The sequence below is a fragment of the Coturnix japonica genome, chromosome 5, assembly GCF_054131305.1.
Source record: "Coturnix japonica strain WE chromosome 5, WE-NBRP24, whole genome shotgun sequence".
In the NCBI taxonomy this organism is placed as follows: domain Eukaryota; kingdom Metazoa; phylum Chordata; class Aves; order Galliformes; family Phasianidae; genus Coturnix; species Coturnix japonica.
The window spans coordinates 42948293-42973182 of record NC_140667.1 but is presented as its reverse complement, the minus strand read 5'-3'; the positions used below and the strand labels follow the sequence as shown (position 1 = coordinate 42973182).

The following is a 24890-nucleotide window of genomic DNA, read 5'->3' as shown; positions in this document are numbered from 1 at the left end:
CTCTGCATGTGGTGGCCTCAAAACCGAGACTGCTGCTATTCACTGTTCCTCATTCTTCATTGTCATCCCTTCCCAGCAACATACACACGCAGCCCAGGCTGGCAGATGCACAGATGGTCTGGCATCATAATGCACATTTGGCCACTGCATGCTATGGGTTGTGCACGGAGACATGGACATTTCAAACCACAAAGACTGAGAGCGTGACCAGCCACATGCAATGTCATTTTCCCTTTGGAGGTTCAGGCATAGAGTAGGGACCTCAAGCAACTTGGTCCCACATGTCTCTGTTCTGTTTCTGGATGTTAGAGGAAACAACAACAGCTCTGAGCAAAACCCACAATAAAACATGACCACCTTTCTAGTCTAGAGCCTATTCTAGAGCTTTGCTAGGCCTGATCCCATGTTTGTCTCTCTGCAGCGGAGGCTACATTGGCAGTGGAATCCCAGAAGACAAAGATCTGTTTCACAATTAAGGCTCTGCTGTCATTACCCAATAGTGAAAAGTTGCTTGCTAATTTCACAGAACGCATTTTTTTCCCATGTTTTAGTTTATTTTGTGTAAATTCAAGTTGCAGGGAAATTTAAACTTGCAGTGATGGAATGACTGAAAGTAGAAGCAGAGAGAGAGGAGAATTAGCAAATTCTTTCTCAAAAGCCTGAACTGATTGAAGTAACGATCTGGTGGGACTTGAGATATGAAAACACTGGAGAAAATCACAGCTGGGTAAAAAGGGACCAGTATTTTATTCTTGCTCTTTGACTTCAAATTTTAATCTACTTTGCTACATTGGGAAAATATTAAGTTCTTTACAAATTCTTATTTTAAAGCCATTGCACCATATCACACATAGAAATAAATATACAATTAAACAGACACTATCATACAACTAATGTCATTTAAACAGCTGTATACTGATGGTGAATGCTTCCAATCTTTAAGAAAAATACACTGATGAAATTGCCTATGTCACCTGACTTTAGTGACAAATAAATGGCAGAAAATATTTTCTTTGTCAATGTGTGGAATCCTCTTGTATGGTTGGTGAATATTTGGATTTCAAAGGCCATTTTGTGCTGTAGACAGCAAGACAGAGATGGAGTTCTGCTATAGGTGGCAGTCCTGTGCCACTGTATATACATCAGCCATTACTCTGTTTAATCAAACCCAGTTAACAGACATTAGATGTAAATGCAATCTTACCTCCTAACAGTACTGGGTGTGTGCAGACCCTTCAAAGGCCTCGTGCACTGAGCTGATTTGCACCTGCCATCATTTATGATGGAGTTAAATGCTCACTTTTCCACAAGATCTCCGAGATCATTCTCCTCTGTCCATTTACATTCTGCAATGTTGGCGTTGCCAGTGGGAGGTTCTGCGGTTTGATACTTCAAGTTTTCCAAAGGATAATGTTCTCCTGAATGCTCCTTTTTGAACTTCACTGAGAAATGCCCTATATTCAGACAGCATCTAGAAATAGCACATCTGTCCTCTGGCGAAGGCCAGGCTCCACTGACCTAAGATCTGCAGCTACCAGAGGATCTCACAAAATAAACTATCCAGCCCTTCCAGGATGACAGCAAACTCAACAAAAGAGTAGCACGGCCTTTAGGAAAAGTCAGTCTCTCTGACAATTGGAACTGGTGGGTTTTTGTGCTCTATTGGTTTATAAATAAAATGGAAATCTTTTTTGGTTTCGCTCTTCAGCAGTGAGGCTTTGATACGGTGAGGGAGGGCCTCTTTGTCCAGCTGCAGCCACTGGCCATCGACGCAAACAAAGAGTCTATAGATGTTGGGATGGGAGACTTCAAACTTTTCGGCACACTGCTGGCACAGCTGCTCAGACGTGGTATCATTCCGTGAGGCAAGTGTCCTTGACTGAGCACCAATCTCCAGGAAGGTAATGGAGATGAAGTCCTGAAGAGAAACATGAGGACAGAGCTTGCAGCTAGCATAGAGACTTTAGGACCAAAAGAGGAAAAATCAAGCCCCATATCTCAAGCTAAACAGAACTCTTAAGCACCCCCAAATATCCAACCATTTTTCAATGCCCATGTTTGAGAGAGTGTCCTCCAAACTTCCTTTCATCAACAAAACAGCAGATGTGCTGAGGAGGCTTATTTACTTGTACCCTGTTCCAGGGAGTAAGAACTGTTGGGATGAGTTTCCTCTTTCTGAACCTCTGAGGAACAGAATCTAGAAAGCGTTTAGCCAGGGAGGGCTGCATCTGTGAAGTTCAAGAGATTCCAAGCAATTTCTATCTGAATAGACTCAGGTTCTCCAGATAGAGCTGCAGACTGTCAGACTGTTTAAATCCTACATATTTGCCAAATATGTGAACTCAAAGCTGCTTTTGAAGAGTATAACTGCAGACAGTAAGGCAGCCAGTAGGGGGTGCAGGGCACATGCAACATGCCAAGAAGCTAATTGCCTCCACCAGAATGGGCTTGCATATTTCCCATCAGAGGGATGAAAAGCAACACTTTCACTGCTGGAAGCTGTGGTAATCTTCTGAAGGAAGCATGGCATTTACTTGCTGAGCTATTGTGCTAAGTAGTTGCTATGAGCTACTGCCAGAGAAGCACTGAGAGATGGATGAATGATGGATGGGACACATCAAATACGCATGTGTTCTGAGAACATTAGGGACGGTTTTGACTAGAATATGCAAAGGAAAACAAACATCATGCTTCTGTGTGGCTATCTGGACCATGCCTCCCACTCAGAAGTCTTTCCTCTGGTTTTCACCTCAAGTGTTAGCAATGTTCAGCTTTGCACTGTGAAGTCTCTGTAGAACCAAGGGGTGGCCTTTGCTGCCACAGAGCCCATCCATCTCCCAGGCTATTCCCCTCCCAGTAACACAAGGTACCTGCACTGATGAACGGGAAGCCCGGGCCTTGTTCAGTGTCCTCCGCCGCTCCCAGCGGTGAATGGAGTCCTGCACCTCCACACTCAGCTGCCGTGTGACAGTGATTTTGTCATAGTTCTTGATGTGCTCCAGGGCCCCGTAGGTGGTGGTTAAATAATAGGAGCCTGCCAAAAGAAAAGGTCTAACATGAACATCACAGCTGCAGGGCCGTTCATTTCCATTTCCATCCTGTGCCCATGCAGAGGCAACTGTCCAAATCTTGGTAAACCAAAGAGGGGATGAAGTAGTAAAAGCCTGAAGTCAGGACCAAAAGGAAGAGGCCTTAGGGAGCCACTGGTGCTCGTGACCCCATGTTGGACCAGGCTCACCCTCTCTGCAGCCTCCTGCTGCTTCTCCCCTCACCCTGGCTATTCGGAGAGCAGGGACCAAGTAGTCAATAAGCTGGGTGGCAATTAATGTTCTGTAATAACTGCAGCTGCCTCTGGATGGCGCCGGCACACCGCCCAACCAGCAGTCAGCTTCACTGCTCTGATTAAAATCCATTCAGAAGGAAATTTTTAATGTGGAAGCCAGACTGAAGTGATTTTATATATTAGTCAGACAGTGCCTTCTGCTTTTCTTTTATTTACTTTTATTTCTGTGCCCAAATCACCTGCTATCACTTAACACTGAAAGGCACAAATTGAGTTCAAGCATTTTAGCTGTACTTCACCACCTCTGAGCTTTCTTTACTGACCTATTCCTTCTTTTTCCATCCCTTGTATCTGCATTTGCTCTCAGTCTCCTTTCTGAAGTGATTACTCAGCCAGTATGATCTGGAACTTCCCTAACGATTTTTCCCTTCGGCAGCAATATACATTTCACATAGGCTTTGCATCTTTGACTTGAAAGAACTTCCAGCAAGCTCTGCCTTTGATTTCCTGAGCTCCTCCTCAATCCTGCTGACTTCAGTAACCAGCTTGGTAGCGTGCCCTTTGGAAATGAAGAACCTGTGGGCAGTGCAGTTACCAAAAACAGCTCATTGTGTCAGCTAAGTGCTATGCTTAGGCCCACATTTTTTCTGCTAACAATTTCTTTCCAGCAGGAACTGTGCAGAAATCCTTCACTAATGCAATAGTATTGCTACTGTTCCTTCTCTTAGTACTTATTTTGCTCCCCTCTGCACCATGCTGGGCATACGTGCTGTTTAGCTACAGATTTGAGTACCATTTAATATAAATCAAATTAGTCTGCCCTTGTTTGTCCAGGACTCCTTTCTACTATTCAGTACTTACCAAAACAACTCATTTTATTGATTCAGTGATTACTTAGTGAAAAAAATGATCTGTAATTCTAATTAAGAGTGCATAATCCTGTCTGTAGTAGCATTTGCTTCTCAGGCTTTACTTGAGAAGCGAAAGGCCCACCGGTATTTACCTCTCCAATAGCAGAGTTCTTAATCCACAAACAAAACTGGTATTTCTCTCTAAACTTACTTTCCTTTCTCTGCCTCACTGTGGTACTCAGCCAGACAACACAGTCAAATGAGCCACTCAACTCACATACAAGGTATGAGAATCAAATATGGCCCAAGTCATGCAGTGCAGTGTAAGAACTATTCACTTTTCTCAGTGGAATAAACAGATGTCAAAGAATGGATTGCAGAAGTTTAGTTTTAGGCACAGACCCTTTGACTTTCCAGCCTTACAGCCACAGAACACTAGATGTCCCTGTTTAGATTATTAATCCATCGGATCTCATTTGTGCTGGGCCCTTGTTTTTTTAGCTGATGTCAAAGGTCACTGCACTGAAGTGTTTAACACTCATTTTAAAGCTTCAGATTTGGAAGGCTTGTCCAAAGCTTATCCACAAAATCTAGCTTTGCTGCCCTATCTTCACAAACATTAAAGTGGGGTAAATAATGATTTACAAAGAGAGTATCCAAGGAGCAAACAGTACTCTACCTTCACCTAGCTGCAGAGCAGGGTCCATGAGCTCCATCATATATTCTACATTCAGAAGGACTTCAGTCAGGTTGCTGCGGGCCAACACATACATGAGCACAGGGAGGAAGTCATCTGCACCGTAAGGCTTCCCTGAGCAAGAAGAAACACAGAATGGTCCCAATAAACTCACCAGAAAGGCACACCTCAACAAAACAGTGACTTCTTTTCAGGCAGCACTTCTTTTACGTTCGCTTAAGTTACCTCAAGATTTAAAGATCAAAAGCACAAGCAAAGAAAACATGATATACAATGGAAAGTCAGTTCACTTTAGAAAGGAAGACCTAAAAAACAGTCTCTAACAGTCTCAGTCCAGCATGTAGAGCAAGCCTAAGAGAATAAATACTCCTCACACACATATTCACATTTTTCTCAAGGCAAATCTAGAACACTATGTGTTCTTAACTGAAAGTCTCCCATGTTAGAAACTAAAAGGAAGTTTCTTCCCAGCCACAGTGTCTAGCTGGGAAAACAATCCTCTCCACAATGATTAGACCAGTTTTTGGTCTTGGTGCTCAACAAGTGCTACAGAAACAGATCCTCGTGGGCTCAGGATTCTCTCTGATTAAAACAACAAAGTGAAGAAAGTGACCTTTTAAGTAACTGGCAAAAGCTCGGAGGACAAAAAAGCACACATATTAATCATTATAAACTATATAAATATAAACGATATAATTATAAATATTTACTACTTAAATAGAACCCAAAGAGAAGATTTCCTACATAAAATGCAAAGAATATGATGACAGCTTTCCTTATTTAAAAGATACTTTCATGTAAAGATGATGATGATGCTTTCATTTCCTACCAACATGTCACAAATTTATCATGGGCAACATATAATACCAAGTTTCTTTAGCCCATTTTCCCAAAAGTCAAGGTTGATGATTCTTCTTAACCTAAACTCTACTTTCATTCTGAATGTTCTCCCTCAGACTGCAGGCAGTTTTCCTCATCTGAAATGTTGGTTCCATCAATTTGGAACTGACCAGATGTGTCTCATTTGAGAGCTGCTTGCCTTATTTCAAAGAATAAGAACTGTCGTTGGTTTAGCTGCAGTGAAGTTATGCTCTGGCCATTTTTGGCCCCTGGTCCACATACCCTTCCATGGTGGGGAATTAATTCCCATTTCTCAAATGTTCCCACTGACTTATTTCAAATCTCTGCCATGAGTCAGCTTTCCTTTTTGGTCATCCATAGCTGACACAGATTCTCTACTGGCCAAGAAAGATATTCTTTTCAAGCCTCAAATAAACATGAGCTTAACCTCTGATTAAAAACAAACAAACAGCAACAACAACAAAAAGCATTGCTTTAAAATAAATGCAGTAGTATATCTAGTGAACTGAAAGTTGATCCAGTTAAAACAAAGTGTTGGAGGATAAGAGATTCTCAGATCTGTAATTCAGTCTGTTTCTAACAGAGACTGCACACGACACAGCACAATTTATTTAATGAAAGCTGGATTAACTCTTTCAGTTCTGTTTGCTCTATTATGGCAATCTTCAGTTTAAACAACATGGCCCCAAGTGTTTGCCTAAAGCTATGAAAGATCTCTATTGTTGCATTAACATTTGGAGGGACATTTTGTTTGTCTGCTGTTGTTTCAGGTTGTACATCTGAAAGCCTCAGCTCAGTGAAGGGTCCAATTCACTACTGTGAATGTTTGTTTGTAGCTAAAGTTGATATCAGCAGAAGCTATAGATGCTGCAATGACCCACTGCCACTGACTGTGCATGGAGACAAGACTGGGTAATCTCCTGGCCTTAGGTGTCAATATGCACAGGCTGTAGCTTGAACATGCTCAGCAGGCAGACTCAGGACAGCCTGGAGATGCCCTGTATCTCAGCCCCTTCGTGGGGGTACTGGTGATGTCAGCTGCACAAATATGATCAGAAGCAGGAGGCACCAAAATACATGAAACAACCCTCATGAACCAAGACTCCCATGCAGTGGTTGCTGTTCAGTGTCCTGCAGCCCACCTGTCCCCAGCACCAGGAGAGCACCATGGTGGCACCTAACCACTGCTCACCCTGGGGCTGTAGCAGGGCTGCTCTCTGCAGGCTCCACTTTCAGTCTGAGTCAGAGTTTTGTTTGCCCAGCTATATCTGTGGTCTCACAGAGCAGTAAGTTTGAAGGTGACAGAGTTAAATCTAACTAACTCTGACCCTGCCACTGGTCTCAGTGGCATTGGGACTGAGCTTGTTTGTTCAAGGTGGTGTTGTCCTAATCCAGACAGGACTTGCTTGAGTATTTTTCCCATCTTTTCTGCAGGATCGGGGAACATTTATTTCATAAATATCTATAAGAAGCTTAAAATAAGCCTTCTCTTCTGCCACAAGCTCATCCTATTATGTTTATATCAAAGCAAATACCACTTCAGCTCCTGGCTGGGATGCAGTGCTTGAATAGAATGGTTATTAATTAAATACACAATTTAAAACAACTGGAATTTTGCCCAAGCCTCCATAAAGAAATTGCAGCCTGTTTTAGCACATTCATGTGTTTCTTCTCCCTCTGTGGTTATTCTGACAACCAGCACACAGTGATGATGCTTCTCATCTTGTTCTTGTAGTTTACAACCACTGGAATGATGTCTAGCAGCAGCTGTTCAGGAAATACGAATTTTAGCCTCCATTTATAGCTGAGAAACCTGAGTTAATTAAGAGAGTTAATACGTTTGGACTGCATGAATCCATTTCAAAAACATGTTTCACAGATCAGATAAATTAATTTTCCTTGAAAAACTTGAGTGCACTCTTCAATTCAAATGCAGGGATTGCACTAGACAGAAGAAAGAGATAATCTTTAGTCTGTTAACCTTCCTCAATAGTAAATTAAATAGAAATATCCTCTTTCTAAAGACAATAAAGTAATACTTTTATGTATAACTTCATCTTCCTTTTGAGAAGTGAGATGTGATGATGAACAGTGGGATCGCTCAGATGTAGTTTTAACATCTTTTAGCATTGGTGTAACACTGATTGAAGTTAGTTCAGCTACCCTACTGAAGACACACTGCAGTCCATGCCTTTGTCAGCTTTGTCAACATATGGCAGCACGTCAGGGCAACCAATATCCAGCTGCTCAGTTCCACAGAGGATGGTAAATTTCATCCCAAATCTAGGGAACAGAAAGGTTTCAGTGGAATATCTATTTGTCCTATCTATTCTCACCTAGTATTTCTAGTTTGTCTCACCTACTATTTCTTCATAAACTGATGACTTGATTTTCCATCAATTCTCTTCTGCAGAGCGGAAACTCCCAGGTAACACAGGGCTAGGAGCTTCAGTTGCACTGCTGCCAATACACATCACATACATTGCAAATTTGCCTCTCATTATCACTCCACAAGTGTCAGTTGTGTGTTTGATGTTTGATATAGCAAAAAGTAGAGACCACACAAAACACCTTTGACATTTTGCCTGAGGAAAGTTATTTCTGGAAGATAAACAGTAAGCAGCTCTTTCTGCAGATGGTTATAGCGCTTCTATATACATGAGATATGCACCCAGCTCTGCCTGTTGTTACCAGGCCATGTATTTGAGATGCTGGAGCAGTCAGATTACTGGAAGCTTACAGTGCCCTCTGAGTCCCACCTCTTAAATCTCCTAGCACACACAGCAAGAAATGCTAGCTGATCTGCAAAGGGAATTCAAACCCTCCTTCTGTTGTTTTAAAGCATGTTAGTTATTCTCACTAGTTGCTCCTAGTAATTGTAGCAGGAAGGTTACATATCTTTAAGTTGTAGGTTGCATTTTGAAAACATATGCTGCTATTTAAATTTTCCCAGAACTTGGAAAAGCTCTGTGAGACACTGCAGTACTATCATAATTGCCCCTTCTGGGAGGATTCATTAATAATACCACTGCCTATGCTATACACACAAACACCTGAACACTATCCCTAAACTCCTTTTATAGACAGTGATGAACTAATCAATATCACCAGAGAAGCTGTGAACTTCACCCTAAAGCAGACAGCTACCTCTTAGCAGATGAATCAACTGAACTCCACCTCATAAGTCCCTGTGGTTTATAACGAGAAGCTATACATGATACCCATCTGTGCCACCTACATATAACTGGAGATGAGTCCTGCTCCAACACACATCTTGTATGTACGGGTTGTACTCAGGTCTGTAACAAGAAATGTGTACTGACAATGGCTGTGAAGCTGCCTTCTCAGTTCCTGGTGATGAATCAGAACCACAAGTAGATTGCTTTCAACTTGAAGGAGAAATGCTTCATTGTGCCAGCTGAGAATTTGACCTGTTCAGCTCATAGTCTAAGTATCTAACATAAGCTATCACAGCCACTTTATCAGACATGTTTTGTCATGTGATCTAAATTGCATTCTTCTATTATAACACTGACAACCAAGCCAGCAAAATCCTCTTTTCTCAAAACAGATGGATCAACATGGAGCCAATCAAGGCTGACTTCAAACTTTCATAATTCTTGCAATTCTACAAAGACAGGCACTGCCACAGAATCACACAATTGCTCAGGTTGGAAAAGACCTTAAAGATCATTGAGTCCAACCACAACCTAACCATACTACCCTAACTAACAACCCTCTGCTAAATCATGTTCCTGAGCACCACATCCAAACGGCTCTTAAACACATCCAGAGGAACCTATTCCAGTGCTTAACAACCCTTTCTGCAAAGAAGTTTTTCCTGATATCCAACCTAATCTTACCCTGGTGCAACTTGAGGCCATTTCTCCTTGTCCTGTCACCTGTCACCCGTGAGAAGAGACTTGCCCCACTCTCACTGTAAGCACCTTTCAGATACTAGAGGAGAGCAATAAGGTCTCCCCTCAGCCTCCTTTTCCCCAGACTAAACAGCCCCAGTTCTTAGGGCCGCATGATTCTGACTATCCTCAGCTTTAAAGAAAACTTGGTACCAATTGGATACCCCTGAAACTCAACTAATGTACATGGACCCCAATATGTTAAAAATCTGATGTCTGAAAAAGAAAGAAAATGTTTGATTTTGTTGTATTTGTGCTTTTCTTTGAGATACGAAGCCATATTCTCAGGTCAGCTTGTTCTGCAGTCAGCCTAAAGTAGATAAAGACCTGACCTGAACTTCCCAATTGCAAATTAAACATGACAACATATGTACTTACACGTTATTGAACAGATAATTTTTCTGACAGAGGTGCTGTGACAGAGGGAAAGATTAGTTTTGCATTCTGTGTGCTCTGACCTTGGAAGAGGAGGGATCTAACCAATTCAGCAGTGAGTAAAAGGAACTAAAAGAAGAACAGGCAATTGCACAGGAAACAGAGTGCGGCCTCTACTCTTCCGGTGCAAAGAGCAATACAATGCCCTGGAGCTGCTGAAAGCAAAATGGGCCCCTGTGCTGCTGCCTCTGAAGCAGTCAGAGAAAAGAACTACCTGCTGAAGTCTGGTCTGAGCAGCCCGCAGCACTGCTTCTGCACAGCAGCAACTGGGAAAGATACTTCAATTTGCTGAGTATTCGTCTTTGCCAGGTGGAAAACTGAAGTAATGCTGGTGACCTAAAGGGTTTCACACATTTTACTACTAACTATGTCTACAGGATGTCTCACTGTATTTGTCTCTGAGTGCTGCGTCTGCTACAACTTAGATTGTAGCATTCCTCCTCTTCTGGATGCTAAATTCATAGTATGTTTCCCCAATGCCAGGCCAGTTTCCTTCTGACTGCATGCTGATGTGCAATACTGGTCATTTATGCTGGGTAGGGAACTGGCTGCACGGGAGAATTTGGCCTCCAAACTGCATCCTACTGACAGCAGTATTTGATGTAAGAAAACAGCTGAGATGGCCAAAAATGGCCAAAATGAAGTGCTTTGGATAGAACAGCAAATCACAAAAAAATAATCTGATTTATTGAATGCCAAATATGGGTGGTTTTTTAATGGGTTCACTTGTTCATAATTTCTTCTGCATAAGGTGACACAGTATTTGCTGCAACAGAGTAATTCCAAGTCTTGAGCTAGCTGAGGTGTGACAAAATATACCACCAGCATCAGAATCTTAGAACTCCATCAGATTTTCTTTCAAGCTTAAAGTAACCCAGCTGATTTAAGAGAGTTACTGCAAATTCCCCTGTGTCCAAATCTTTTCACAGGATGTGAAGGCTGTCAGAGATCCTGTCTACCCCACAGCATAGGCTCAGTCCTGCTGTGGCTTCCTGCTCTGCTGTTCATGTGTCTAGATGAGTTGTTGAATTCTGCTGCATACTGTCCAAGGGAGGACACTGCGATGAGGCTCAAAAAAGACACAGTTCTTGTATGAATGCCTCATGGCTGTTGGCAGTGGGAAGTAAAGCAGAGCAGCTACAAACATCTTTGGAGATTCTAACTTCTTGAACAACTGCAGGTCATGGCAAATAAGCACACTGCTAGTCTCCAAACACTTGCACAGCTTGTAATCCACTCCCTATTATATAAAGTATATAAAGAAAGTTTCTAAAATGGCAAGGCAGGCTCCTAGAGGATGAGATTTACTGATCTATCTGCAAAAATGCATCCTGTTTGCCAGATAAGTGCTTAACATATGCATTTAATAGCTAGCCTCAAGTCTAAGCACAGGACTTCACAGAACCTAATCAGCCCAATCTGAACACAGCCTATAGAGAGCTGTTAGCAAACACACTGACCATTACAGCTACCTCCACTCTGGATATTACCGCACTGACTGTGACATAAATCCTTCTCCTGTGATACCTGGGGAAGAAGCAGTAAGGAGCATCATTATGGTGGGAGCACTGTACCTGGGTTTCCCTGAGACATGGAGTCATAGATGAGTTTGCAGGACTTCAACAAGATGCTAATCTTCTTTTCTGGGGAGTAGGCCTTGTGCATGGTTGTGAACTTGTGAAGGATCTTGTCCAGCACAACAGTTTCGGGCACACTGGTTGTGACACCTAGGTCAGTGGTAGTTGTGTTTTGTATCACAAGCTGGTTCTCTTTTAGGTGCTGTAAAGATCCATCTTTGTTGTGGATTTCTTTTAAGTGAGAATTGATGGCTTCTTTTAAAGGTTTCAGGACACATTTGTACAAAGCCGACTCAGCAATCACATCTACGTGGAGAAGAGAGAATGCAAAAATTCATCATAAATCATCAAAGCTGGTGTAGAAGTGCCAGTAAAACTAAAAACACACGGTTATTCATGCACTGTTTATAGCTTTGGGCAGGAAACAACACTTACATTTCAGACAGTAAACATTTTGTTACCATCACTCACCAGAAGTCCTGGAAAGGCTCAAGGCCAGCATGACAGACAGCAACATTTGGTCAAAAGTCTCACCCTTTCTAATCAAGTGACTCTAATTTACTGATATTTAAGTTGACTCTTATGACACCTGTAGAAGAGGAAGTTGTGTGGGCTGAACGTTTGCTTAATATTCAGCAGGAGAGAAAAGGAAGCAGGAGAGACTGTGAGAAAGTGACTTTTGTCTGTTGTCCAGACCCTAGAAACCAGTGGCCATCCTTGTGGGATAGCAGCCCTCAATCTGCGCACCATGAACAAGGAGCTCCCCATCCTCACCAAGGAGCCTGGGAAGGGGACCAGGGGAATGGGTCTGTGCAAGGGCTTGTCTTGCAGAGAGCATAGCTTTTGGTGTATGTCTCCATAACTATATATATGTATGCAAATTTTTATGTATGTATATGTGTATCCACATACATACATATGTCTCACATACACAAACACACACCTCTCATGCTTAAATTCATGTTCTCAGAACATTCAGAATAGGATTTTTCCCCCTGTTGGACTCCTAGCTTTTAGAGCTGCTTCTCCAAATGTTGGAAGTACAGAGCAGACTTCAGTTCAACCCCCTCAGATTTATAATTTATGTAAAACAGAACCTGTGTCTGCATGATCCCATTTGCCCCCTTACCTTCCCAAATCCTGCCCAAGAATCAGTAGAATACAAACACATACCTAATTGCTCATCAGTGTAGACAGCTGGATCTATCAGAGATTTCAGCTCGGTGCTCTGCACTAAGTAACTCTTCAGCTGTGTCATCATCATTCGGATTTCTTGTAACATTTCTGTGCTAGAGCTCTGCTTTGCCATCATCTCCAGACTGTACACTCTGTAGTCTTGCACCAGGTTGCCAAAGTAAGAGTCCTTATCCTGTGCCAGCTCCACTATTTTTTTCTGCAGCTTTCTATCATTAGACAAAAAGACTGTGAAGACGTTGGACAGGCTGACAAAAGACAGCCTGTTCTTGGCCTTGCCCAAGATCATGGAGCGTGTCTTCTTAGTAGATGAAGTACCCAACATCTCCAGGTCATCCTCGGTGCTGCTGGTGGAGTAGGAGTCTGGTTCAGATGCTGATGTCTGGGCTGCAGCGCTGCCTCCCAGGCCTTCCAGGGACAAGTGCGAGCCCTTCAGTTCAGCTGAGTTCACAGACTTGCGGCCAATTCCCTGTTCGGTCTCGGCGTTGGTGCCAGTGGCAGTGCCTGCTGCTGGTGCTGAGCTGCCCGTGCCCTGAGCTTGGGCTGTGGCTGCAGGCTGCCCCACCACCGTTCTGTGATTTGACTGGCAGGAGCTGGGGACACGAGGTGCCTGGGAAAGCCTTTTCCTTCTGGGTGGTGGGATAGGAGGCAACTTTCCTTTCTCAGTGGCATCACTTTGTACCTCAGGCATGGACTCCTTCTCTGCAGGTTCGGGCTTTGCTTCCTGAAACTGCGACACAACCTGCTCAGGAACCTCTCCAGGCATTTCTGCAGCCTTCTTGCACAGCAGCCTTTTACCTCCGCTCTGTGTATCCAGCTCTTGTTTTTCTTCAGTCTGTTCCCCTTTTGGTGTTTCACAACTTGCAGGCTTACCCGTGCAGCTCTCCTCCGCAGCCCTCTCGGACAGCCGCCTCCGTGGGGGCACAGCAGGTTGGGGGCCCTTCTTGAGGCTGCCGGCTGATGGCTCCTTGTCAGAGCGGCTCTGCTTCCCATCCTCACTGTCACCGCCCTCAATTTTCATTTCCTTGATGCTCTTGCCCAGTGGCTGAAGAAGCTGCGTTTCTTCACAGGCTGTCATGGGTTCCCGTGGGAGCTTCAGGGAAGACTTCTGCCCATGAGAGTGTGGAGGGGGCGGTGGGGGGCGGCGGGGTGACGTGGTGGTGGCAGGGGGCAGGCTGGGGCTCATGGCATGGACCTTGGGAGGAGGTGAGTCTGGAGGAAAAGGATTACTGCACTCTTCTATAAAAATAGGATTCACAAACCACAGCCTGTCATTTCCTATTGACAGCTCAATTTCACATGAGCAGTGGTTTGCACTACTTGCAACAGACTGGGTAGATCTCAAACCGTCCTCCTGGACCATGCTGAGGGCAGAGTCTGTTGCAGGGTGAGATAACGCCTCTGTGCTTATTCTGCGGTTTAAAGAGGAATCCCAAAAGTCTGCCAAAAATTAAAACAAACAGAGAGAGAAAGAAAAGAAGAATGAAAACTCCTGTACAGAATTTTAACTCAGCTGTATGTGGAAGTCCTACATTCGTTAAAAGAAACAGTGCACTTCTTTCACACCTCTGCACAGAAAGGTGTGAAAAGAGGTTTGATGCTTTGTGCATGTGAGATACTTCAAACCATGGGATGGTATCAGAAAGGTCACCACAAGAATTATTCTTGGCAGTATTTGGACACACTTCTAGTGAGAGCTATTTATGCTGTCCTAAGTGAACAGAAAGGTACAAGCAGTAAATATGTCTATTTGAGCAAGAGAGTCTATGGTTTGCTTAGTGATCACTGCCCAAGTAGCAGAGATGGGTGGGTGAAGGCTGGAGGTGGGCGCAGTCTCCATCTTATGGGCTGTAGGAAGCTGCAGGGCTGGGACACGCAGCCTGGATCCAACACCTGCTGGAAGCACCAGGAGCATCAGGTGAAGAGGATTCTGCTCCACAGTACACCCATGTGGCAGATCCTGGTCTGCATAGAGCTCTGATCTTACTTTACACTATGACCAAACTTAAGAACACTTCACCATGTTTTCTCTGGTAGGCTGAGCATTTCATTTCCTACCGTGAAAAGGAGGAAAGAAAAGAAACTACGAGTGAAACATTACCAGGAACAGCAGCTGCTGGGAACAGACATACAGATGCAACACCATCATGCTGCCAAGTCCCTCACATCTGAGACTGTCTGGGTCATGATTTCCTTTAAATGCCCTAAATCCTCTGCGTATCAGCAAATACCGGGCAGAATCTCCTGGGTTGAGAAAATGGTGAGTAAACCAATCTACAAAAGGGAAGTTGCTTATTTTTCTCAGTAGAGGCCAAGGATAAAATGCTGTGAAGCAAACGTAATATTCCACTCAGCCTGAAAGGGTCCAAATGAGGCTGTGGTAGTCTTACCAAGGGCTTCACAGAGGTGTTCCCTAGCCAGGCCACACTGTCTGGGCAGTCTGATCCTTCCACTGTTGCTGTCCTGGTCCTTCCCTTAGCTTAGACTCTGGGGGGCTGATTAAGAAGTACTTTAAGACTATGGCATATTTAAGAATTGGAACATACTCAAAATAGAGGATGCTGAGATTGTTAGAGGTGAATCTGCTTGGTCAAATTCAACAGAGCTGGCTGAACTGAAACCAGAGGGGTTTGCCCATCCATTCTGGGAGGTCTAATGCAGAAGATTCCAAAATAGATCCCAAAAGCCCCTAGGTGTTCTTTTGGGTATCTCTAAGTGAGCTAACTCTTCCGCTTCCAGCATTGCTTCATTGTCCTCAACAGCTGAGTGAAAACTGAAAAGCAAAGGAACATGAGAGACACTTCTCAACTGTAACAGCCATCTCAAAAGTGCAGTTAAGGGGAAGAAACAGGAAGGAGAGCTTTTAGTTAACAGAACTGCCTTTCCCAACTCCATAGCTGCATATTTCTGATCTAAAGTTTGCTCATTTGGTGCTGTCTCTAAAAATAATACTCTATATTGTATTAACGTGAGGCAGGAGAACATGCTGGAGCGTTACTCACTTCTCTACCAACTAGAAAATCAGCAATAGAAAGTAGAAATACCAAAATACAAAAATACTGCATTTCCATCAGCATTGCCTGCACATATCTGAAGGGAAAACTGCAAAGGTGTTTGCCTCTTTTCGTACACATCTGATGTCAACTATTTCAAGTGCCACCTGTTCTGTGCTGAAGTTTAAGCCCTAGCTTGAACAGTGGGAGCGTCAGTCTCACACCCTGCATAGAAGCCCAAATGTAGTGATGTGGCCTTTTTTTCTCAGTGTGCTTCCATAAAGACAACAAATGTCTTCTTACTCATATTCAGACTTCCTCACCTGTTTTGAAGACAACAGCTTATCTATTTACTCCTTGCACTGTGTCTGTGGGAGGCACTGTAGTTGTCACAGGCCTCAGAGAAACCCAGGCGGCTTTGAAGGACTTACCTATCCCCAGACTAGAGATAATTTCAAGATCTTGAAAGCTACGGGCTTCTAATATTGCTTGTGGTAGCTTCAGGGTGAAGGGTAGCAAATCCCTGTAAAAAAAGAAACACAACAAAAAGCTAGTGGAAGAATAAATCCCTCAGTGGCTAGGAACTCCAGATTTCACCATTGCTTTAATGATAGAATTGGCTCAAGATTTCAGTCCTGTTCTGAAAGGTACTGAATGTTGCCAGAGCCCAGCAAGGAATCATGTGCAATGCGCCAGCCTGGGCTGCTCTGAGTGCAGAAGCTCCTACAGTGATGCTGTGTGCCATAGTGCTGGGTTAATCACTGTGCTTTGGCTTCCTCCTCTGAAAACAGCAGTAATGTCATGGCAGGGGACACCACAGGGTTCATGATACCTTCCCATACAAACAGATGCAGTTTCTCGGAGGATGGTAGCTGTCTTTCATTACAACACACCTTGGGACTGAGACAATTTAGTGGAGCTTTCAGGTTGGCACTGAACTGCTTAGATCTGCCTTTTGCCCAATGATAATTTACAAAACCTCCTCCTACCTCAATAAAAAATTAATGATGGTAGTAACAGTCCCCCTGATGTATCAATAGAGCGGAGGCATTCAACATTAACAGATTTTAACCTTCCGTTGTTCCTTCATGACAGATATCGACAGATACCAACGGATATCAGGTTTAAAAGAGGAAGAGGATTCCCACAAACCTTCTCCTTTCTTTGTTATTGTTACATGCATGAGTCATTTGTGTTCTTTTCCTTTTTTGTTTTGTTTTGTTTTTGGGAAACCACGTCTGAAATCAGGAAACATGAACACATTAAGCTAATAGGAAAAAAAATGCAGCTTTCAAACAAGCCTGTTGCCTACAGGTGTAATTTTTGTGATGTAAGATAATTTAGTCATCACGGCAGAACAAGCCAAACATTCCTTTGGAAGGAGCCTGAGAGGTCTGATAATCTGTTTTCAGCTATTTGTAGCTGAGTGTTTACTACAGCCCTGAGAGCAGCCTCTCCACTCTTCATTATGGAGAGCTACGAGCTGCCAGGGAAGAGCCGGGCAAAGCCAAAGCAGTGTCTTTATTCTCTGTTTCTGTCAGTAAATGACTCCCCACTCACCTTGCCTTTCAGCAGCACACTAAGAAATCACCTGAACTATCTGAACACGTGATTGGCATTCAGAAGTGACAGGAACTGATAGAAAAGCTTTTCTGGTTTTCTGGGATTCATTCTTAATCCAGGATCCTCTCTGCAGGAAAGCACAGGTAAGCAGACTTCCCTCCCACAAGCCATTTGAATGGAAATGCTCCATTCCTGTATGCTCCTTTACTAAGACAAAAATAATTTGTGTGGGGCTCAGGGTACTTTCTGCCTATTCTATAGGGTTTATATCGATCTAGATGACTAAATGACTTTTCATTGATCAGGGTGATATAGAGCTTGGCCCACGGGTACAGTAGGAGTGCAGACACTCAGGTTTAATTACACAGAGGGACTCATCAGTTGGTGATCAAACCTTATTCTAATAAGGATGACTGCAAAGGTCTTTCTAATCTCCGTGCCCACTATGCTTGGTGTTGTTGCACTGAGTGAGCATGCAAGGTCTGCTCTACATCACTTTACCTTTTTGGCTAAAGAACAGGATTTCTTTAGAAGAACTTTCCTTGGAAGTACCAGAAGAGGTGACAAAGTGCTCTGAGTCTCCTGTTGGCAACAGTCCTGGGTAGCCTGCTTAGTGAGCTGGAACTTCATGATCTGTAGAGTCGCTTCCAACCTAAGCTGTTCTATGTTTCTATGAATGGTCTGCCAGCAGGCTGACCAAGTCACTGTCAGGTGCATGTGGGTGTTCCTGGTTCACCCACAAACCTTCTGCCTCCATACCCTGCCAACCCTGTCCTGTGCCCTGCTCCTTCATGGATGCAGCTCCATTATCTTCCCTCAGACAAAGCTTCCAGCAAATTCATGGGCAGAGGTCGTTGTGCTGTGGGAAAGGCACATGGGCAAGGGCAGTCCAGGGGGAAGAATGGAAGTAATGAATCCAACTCACCTACTGACACAGTAGAAGGCAACCAGCTTGAAGACATCCTCAAACACGAGGACAGAACCTTCCAGATACAGGACTGAAGAAAAACAAAAAAGATAGTCAGCAACAATATTCTTTAGGCTGAAAGGTAAAGGAAGCTAGGTGGGTTTACCTCACACATCTTACACTCTGTGATTGCTCAGCCTTTGCATGGAATGATATGAAGAAGTGTAAGAAACTGGCTTCAGACAGCCAAGCACAGTGCTGTTTGTCAAGGAAACAGCCTGGTTCCCTGAATGGTTGCCTCAAGATGTCGGAACATGGTGACAGTAACAGAAACAGTGGGGAGAAAACAGCAGGTCCCAGCCTGGTGTTTCATTACAAGTCCATCTATCTCTGAGGAACTGCAGATCCACTGTATTTATGGGCTATCCTTGCAGCTCTCCATGCTGCAATCTGTTTTGGTCCAGATAGACAAAAATACACTGAAGTAATCTCCCCTGTCTTCCCCCTCCTTTGTGTTACATAGCAACAGCACTTCCTTCCAGATGACAAAATACAACCCACAGAATGCTGCAGAGCTCCCTGAGATGACCTCTCTTGTAAGAGCATGCTATGGAATTGAGCAGGACAAACCTCACACTGGTACAGAGATTTGGGCTGCTAAATTAGAAAGAAAAAAGTTCCCTGAGCAGAAGAGAGAATTTCATACTGACAGATAACCCAGGGCAGGGAGAAAATGATGGGTCTACAGGATCCACCTGCAGTGCCCATCTTTGCGCCTGCATCCTGCACTGCAGCCACCTCTCACTGCCCTTGGCTCTGCCTCCTGGGCTGCAGCTCAGCTGCGGGCACCGACCTCAGCTGTGGTGATTCAGCTTCTTTGGTGTCCATGAGTCACAGCCCTGGGAAGCCTCTTCAGCTTGTTGCCCTGCATAGTTACTAGTTCCCCTAAAAAGTGAGATGCCTTCAGCATCTGCAGAAGGGGAGACATTCACCTGTCTCACACTCCACCCACGGGTGGGCAGAGAGACGCTGGCTCTACTTACCCCACAAGCAGAGATTCCCATAGGAAGGAAATGCTCAAGCCTTGTCCCTTTTGTTCAGTCTCACAGCTCATTCCCCAAACAAGGCATTTCCTCCTTTTACTTCTCCCTTTGTCCTGCCCCAGGCCCTGCAGGTTCCCATTTTGTGCTGAATATAACAATAACAGCCATTTTTTTGTAAGGCAGAATTCTCAGAAGTTGCTCTTTACACCAGTGTGTGCTGGAAAGGCATGAAGGGATCAGCCTCGCTGTGAGCACTCAGACCATACAGCAACGTGGATTTTCAAACATACTTTGGGATAAACAAACCCTTTCCCTCACATTTATCTCACAACTGGGAAAAAAAATGCCTGGCAAGTTTTCTTTTTCTTTTTGGTTTAGTAGGAGCCAAGTTGCAGTTGGGGATTTTCATTGAACATCTACAAAGAGCAATTTCAACCTTTTGAAATACATCTGCTTTGCAGTTCTAACACAGGAAACTCAAATAAAGACAGAAAACTCAGTGCTGTTGCAGAGAATTAACCAAAACCCAGGAGTCTGAACTCACTTGAACTCCCAGCAATTAAAGAAAGCCCTTTGTGCAGACACTGGTTCTAAGGACTTTGTTCTGGGAAGGACCACATGTTCACTTTGGCATCCCAAGCTGCAGGTGGATGTAAGCTGCACCTGTTTGTGCTTACAAACATGAGCAGATTGTTCAGACTTGGACCAATGATTGTTTCTGTGCCAGAAAACTGCCATTTGGGAGCCTGAGTTTTAACCAAAAGATTAGATGAGGCCCCTCAGTGAGAGAGGAGCATCCACATAGAAATACCTTGTCAATGATCTGTTATAACTCCTTCCATATTAAGTTAAACAGCACTAAACACCACAAATCACCAGCCACTATATAGCCAAAGAAAGAATTCATGGTATAGAATATAGTGTAGGTTCATTGAGCCAGATGTTCATAATCATAGAATGGCTTAGGTTGGAAGGGACCTTAACTATAATTGAGTTCCCACCCCCTGGCTGTCGCCTCACCAGCTCAAGCTGCCCAGGGCATCATTCAATCTGCCTCTGAACACCTCCAGGGATGGGGCATCCACAGCTTCTCTGGGCAACCTGTGCCACTGCCTCATCAGTCTCTGAGTGAAGAATTTCTTCCTAACATCTAACCCACATCTCTCTCTTGTTCTTTCAAGCCATTCTCCCTTCTACTATAATTATTTGCTTATGTAAAAATTGCTCACCTTCCTGCTTATAAGCTCTCCTCAGGTACTGGAAGGTCTCAATGAGGTCTCCCCAGAGTTCTTCAAGCTAAACAAGCCCAGCTCCCCTAATCTTTCTTCAGAGAAGAGGTGCTTCAGCCCTTGTCAAGGAATTTTAAATTCTACCCAGTAATAAGAAGCCCACTGAAAGAAGTCACCCCCAGGAAATCAAACATGAAATATGGAGATCAATGTTCAGTTCTGAGTAGCCCAAAACAAAGTTATGATAATGGTAACATCTTGGGGTGATGTAAGGATTAATAACAGACATTAATGGTTCTCTGTTGACTGCGCTCTGTTTTCTGCCCTTTGCTTACTCAGTAAGTGAGCAGGACAAGGCCACATTATGAACTGCCATAAGTAGTTGTGACTGATTCATCTTTCACTTCACCAGTGCACTCTTCAGAATGTCACCTTTTGACACTGACTAGAATTTGTCCACAAGTTTCTTTTTCTCTTTGGAGCTCCCTATCATTTCTCTGTCAAGATGATGATGTTTTTGAGTCATACTGTCCCTGGGCATTCTGCCTTCCTCTTCCCTTTGATTTTTCCCTTCAGATTTGCATTTGTAAGTCCTGTTGTTCTGGTCACATGGACAACTTCCCTTCTTCCTACTGCTTATGCAGGCTCATGGGACCCAATTACCTCAGCTTCTTTTTCTCTAATGGAGCTCTTAGTCCCATTCACTGCTTTTGATTTCTGTGTAATCCTTCAGAGGCATCTTAATTCAAAGGTTTGAGTTCCATATTTAACAGCAGTTGTGTTGACATGTGCTGACATGGGACTGCTGAGAACACAACAATCTCTACAGTCTTGCCTCCATGTGCTTGAGATCTCTCTCTTATCTTACCAGATTCTGGCCACCTATGAGATTTGCTATCATGGGAATGATTCCACTTTTTAATCACTCTTCTAAAATTTAAGATGATAACTCCACAGTCTTTTAACCATATCTCTCACTGGTGTTCCATTTGATGTCCCTTGCTTGATGCCCCTGTTGCCATGACATGCTTTGCACAGACTTGGCAGCAAGTTTTGGATTTGTTGCTTGTCCTGCTGCCTTCAGCCGTTCTCCTCCTGCTGGGAACATGGGATCACTCCAAGGCAGAGGGTACCAACCATCTTCCCAGACTCCAATGTTCCTGTGCCTCCATGGTATAAACATGACTGGTGGCAGGAGCAGATGCACAGACCCAGCTGGCAGACTTGTCTTTCTATATTGAAATCAAGCACAATATAGCCCCTTAACCCCTTCACATTGTTTCTCTAGTTCCCTGAGCCCTTCTGGCTCTTATTCATGCACTAGTCTGGTGGTGGTATTAATTGAAAGAGTTTTAGCTAGAGGGAGGAACAGTTAGATTGCACTGGCAGAAGTTTTTATGTTGCCATGATGTCTTTCTGCAACAGCTCTGTCTGCAAGTTCCTTTATCCCTGACACTGCTTCTTGTTTTACTCTTTGAAGACTTGCTCAGTGGTACCACGTGATCTGTTTTCTTGAAGGCACTGTCAATGTTTTCCTGTTTCAAGGCCATTTCATCTTTGCTGCTTTTTTTTTTTTCCATGTCTAAGATGCATTCTTTCCTCTGTTACACAGTTCTAGACTGTCTTGGGCAACCCAGGCCTATTTTGTCTTTCTTGTCCTTCCTAGTGACTCTTTCATGATGCTGTTGGTTGTTTTTGCTGTCTTGTTGTGTTTTCTTTGCTTTCTTTTCTTTTTTTCCCCCCTCAATGAGAAAGAGCAGAAACTCTGCTGTTTTGGACTTCTTCCAGAGTCTTCTGTTGTGCATCCAACTCATGCTTTCTCACAGGATTACAATTTTATGGTTTCCTACAGAGTTTAATCTATTTGGCCACGATGAAAAAATCACTGATGGTGACAGTTCCTGGGAAACTGAATCTAATGAATTATGAAAATGACAGAGTGTTAATGAGCCTGGGTCTAGAATGTAAGAACAATCTGCCTTTCAACTTCATTCTTCACAAGATATAATTGTAGAAGACGGAATGAAGTTTTGAATATGCAGTGCAAAAAAAGAAGGTGTGAAATACAGGCCTCCACAGTTTTCTCACACCAAAGCTGAATGGGGAGTGAAGGGGACACTTTGCAAAGTGCACAGTTTCCCTGCATGCTGTGTGCTAAGAAAATAGACTGTCCTCACATTTCACAGCTTGGCTTGGCTGCTCCATTATGCTTTGGTTCATCCGCATTCCCCCAAGTACAGGAGCAGTATTTCAGTGTACACCTGGATTTTATGCCTTCAGTTCAGCATAAACTCCTGCTGCTGCATAGCCTTTTTGTCTCCGCTTGCAGGATCCTTGAGCAGAAACGTACTATGGCCATTTCACTGCTCAGTTTCCTCCTTATTGTGAAATGTATTTCAGCAGGAACTGAGAGCATATTTCAAGAATACTTCAAGAATAGCTAACTCTGCTAGAAGAAAAGTGCCATGGCTCATCGGTGCTTTGCTTACAAATATGCATGGTAAACTGGCCCAGGGCACTGCCTGTCCTGTCAAGGATTAAGAGCATAGTGCAATCTGTCTGGTGAACAGCTGTCAAGATTCAAAGCACTTGCCTTCCTTGTCAGGTGTTCACTTTTTGTTTCATTTGCAGTGCTCCAATTAGCTTCTCAAAGACAGTAGAAATCACATTCCTGGTTTGCAGTGTTCTTTCAGCCAGAGACTGGGAAGATCCAGGACTGCTTCCCATGACTAGACGGCAACATGAGGTTACCCAGAGTTGTAGGTGTAACCTTGCAGAGTCCTTGAAGTTCACTATTATCTGAAATTCTGGGGCTTTCTTTCTTTTAATAGTTTTCAGGCTGTGTAGATAATCTTGTCAAAAACACATATTATGATACATATGCATTTAATCAAGCATCATTTTTTTCTATTTACCTTGTTGAAAAGTTTATTTCTCTGGCTCTGAGAAATGTCATGATGAAGTACTGTAAAGCTGAGGTAAATTATATAGAAAAAGGAAGGTTTCCCAAACATTTTAAAGGAAGTCATCTGAACAAGAACCACATTCTGCATCAGAGACTTCCAGGAAGAGGGGTGGAAGACCACACTTACCAAAGGTTTGGAGTGAAGAGAGGGGCTCTGAAGTGGATGACATCAGATGGGCAGGCAATAGAAGGAAAGATGATATCTCTGTTTCCAAGGGCAACACTGCTGCCTAATTGCCAGTCTGGTTGAAGATGATCTTCAGATTAAAGTATTCAGTGAGGTAGATTGTATTCTTACTGACTCTGAGGGTCCTTGCTGCCCTCATATTACTGTAAGCACCTTTACTTCATTTGCAAGACTAAATACTTGTTCACTAAGCTTTTTAATATCTTCATATGGCGGACCCTGTGCACTAGTATTGTGGGCACAGATTTAGAGATGCTCTTTTCAAATCAGCAAGCTTTCTGAGCTATGTTCTAGGTAGCAAGCAGAGGAGGGTAAGAACAGCATGCATAATCTCTACCCCTGATTACATGTACATTATTTGTTCTGTATCCTAGAAGTGAAAAATGAGGAGAAAAAATCCAAAGTGAGGATTAACAAAGCTAACAAGATCCAGACAGCTAATTTCCAACAGGCTTTCCCTGCAATCCTATTGGTTTAAAGGCTAAAAATGAAAATGTTTGCATGGAGAACAGGAAGGTAACTCTTCAGGATGCTACACACAAAGCTTTTTAAAGATAACCTCTGTGAGCTAGCAGAATGTTTCCAAAACAACTTGTAAACCACACAGAAAACTGCAGGTATAACATCTTGAAAAAAAAACACCAGCTGCACAAATCTTTTATGTTTAAAATAAGCAGTGTATGAAAGTCACAGAACTCAGCTCAAACATGTGACGCTTGGTGAGACTTTCTGTTTTCCCTGTGCATGTTTGCAATTAGAAGAGAAATTATGAACTTGCACAACAGGTTATAAAGTGTGTCCTCATACCATGTTTTACAATATCCCCTGAGCCTTTGGCTACTGTTCTTGCCAAACCAAGGCTCTGGTCTCACACATCAGAATAGTCTCCAGAGTGGGAACTAATTGAAGTCAAATCAGTTTTGGGGGTTCATAATGACAGGGTTAACAGAAAGCTCATCCTGGCTGCAGACAGGCTGAATAACCTGAGGAAGATTTCCAGGTTAAACATCCTTAGAGAGTAGAAAATGTTCCGTTTATGTAATCAAACCATGGATGGTGGGCCAGAAAATGACAGTGATGTTCCCGTGTCTTTGGAGGAGCCTGGGTAGAGGTGGCTTTGACTTCCATGCCAGTGGAGGTAGATGAGATCTAGCAGGAAGCAGCAACAGAACCACACACTGAGCTCGA

The 24890-nt window shown here is 43.5% G+C and overlaps 1 protein-coding gene across 2 annotated transcripts in view; it reads right to left on the bottom strand.

Moving 5' to 3' along the window:
- Positions 1 to 723: 723 nt before the first annotated feature.
- RIN3 (Ras and Rab interactor 3) overlaps positions 724 to 24890 on the bottom strand; it is a 47169-nt gene continuing 23002 nt past the window's right edge. Inside the window, exons 4-10 of one of the 2 annotated variants that reach the window (XM_085549390.1) lie at positions 18297 to 18369; positions 16240 to 16331; positions 12795 to 14255; positions 11619 to 11927; positions 4814 to 4945; positions 2871 to 3034; positions 724 to 1918 (exon numbers count right to left, since the gene is read on the bottom strand). In XM_085549390.1, coding sequence (XP_085405516.1) covers positions 1610 to 1918; positions 2871 to 3034; positions 4814 to 4945; positions 11619 to 11927; positions 12795 to 14255; positions 16240 to 16331; positions 18297 to 18369 — 2540 coding nt within the window. In that variant the 3' untranslated portion in view covers positions 724 to 1609. Of the gene's footprint in view, positions 1962 to 2870; positions 3035 to 4813; positions 4946 to 11618; positions 11928 to 12794; positions 14256 to 16239; positions 16332 to 18296; positions 18370 to 24890 lie in introns of both variants that reach the window. The other variant, XM_085549391.1, reaches the window with a different exon arrangement.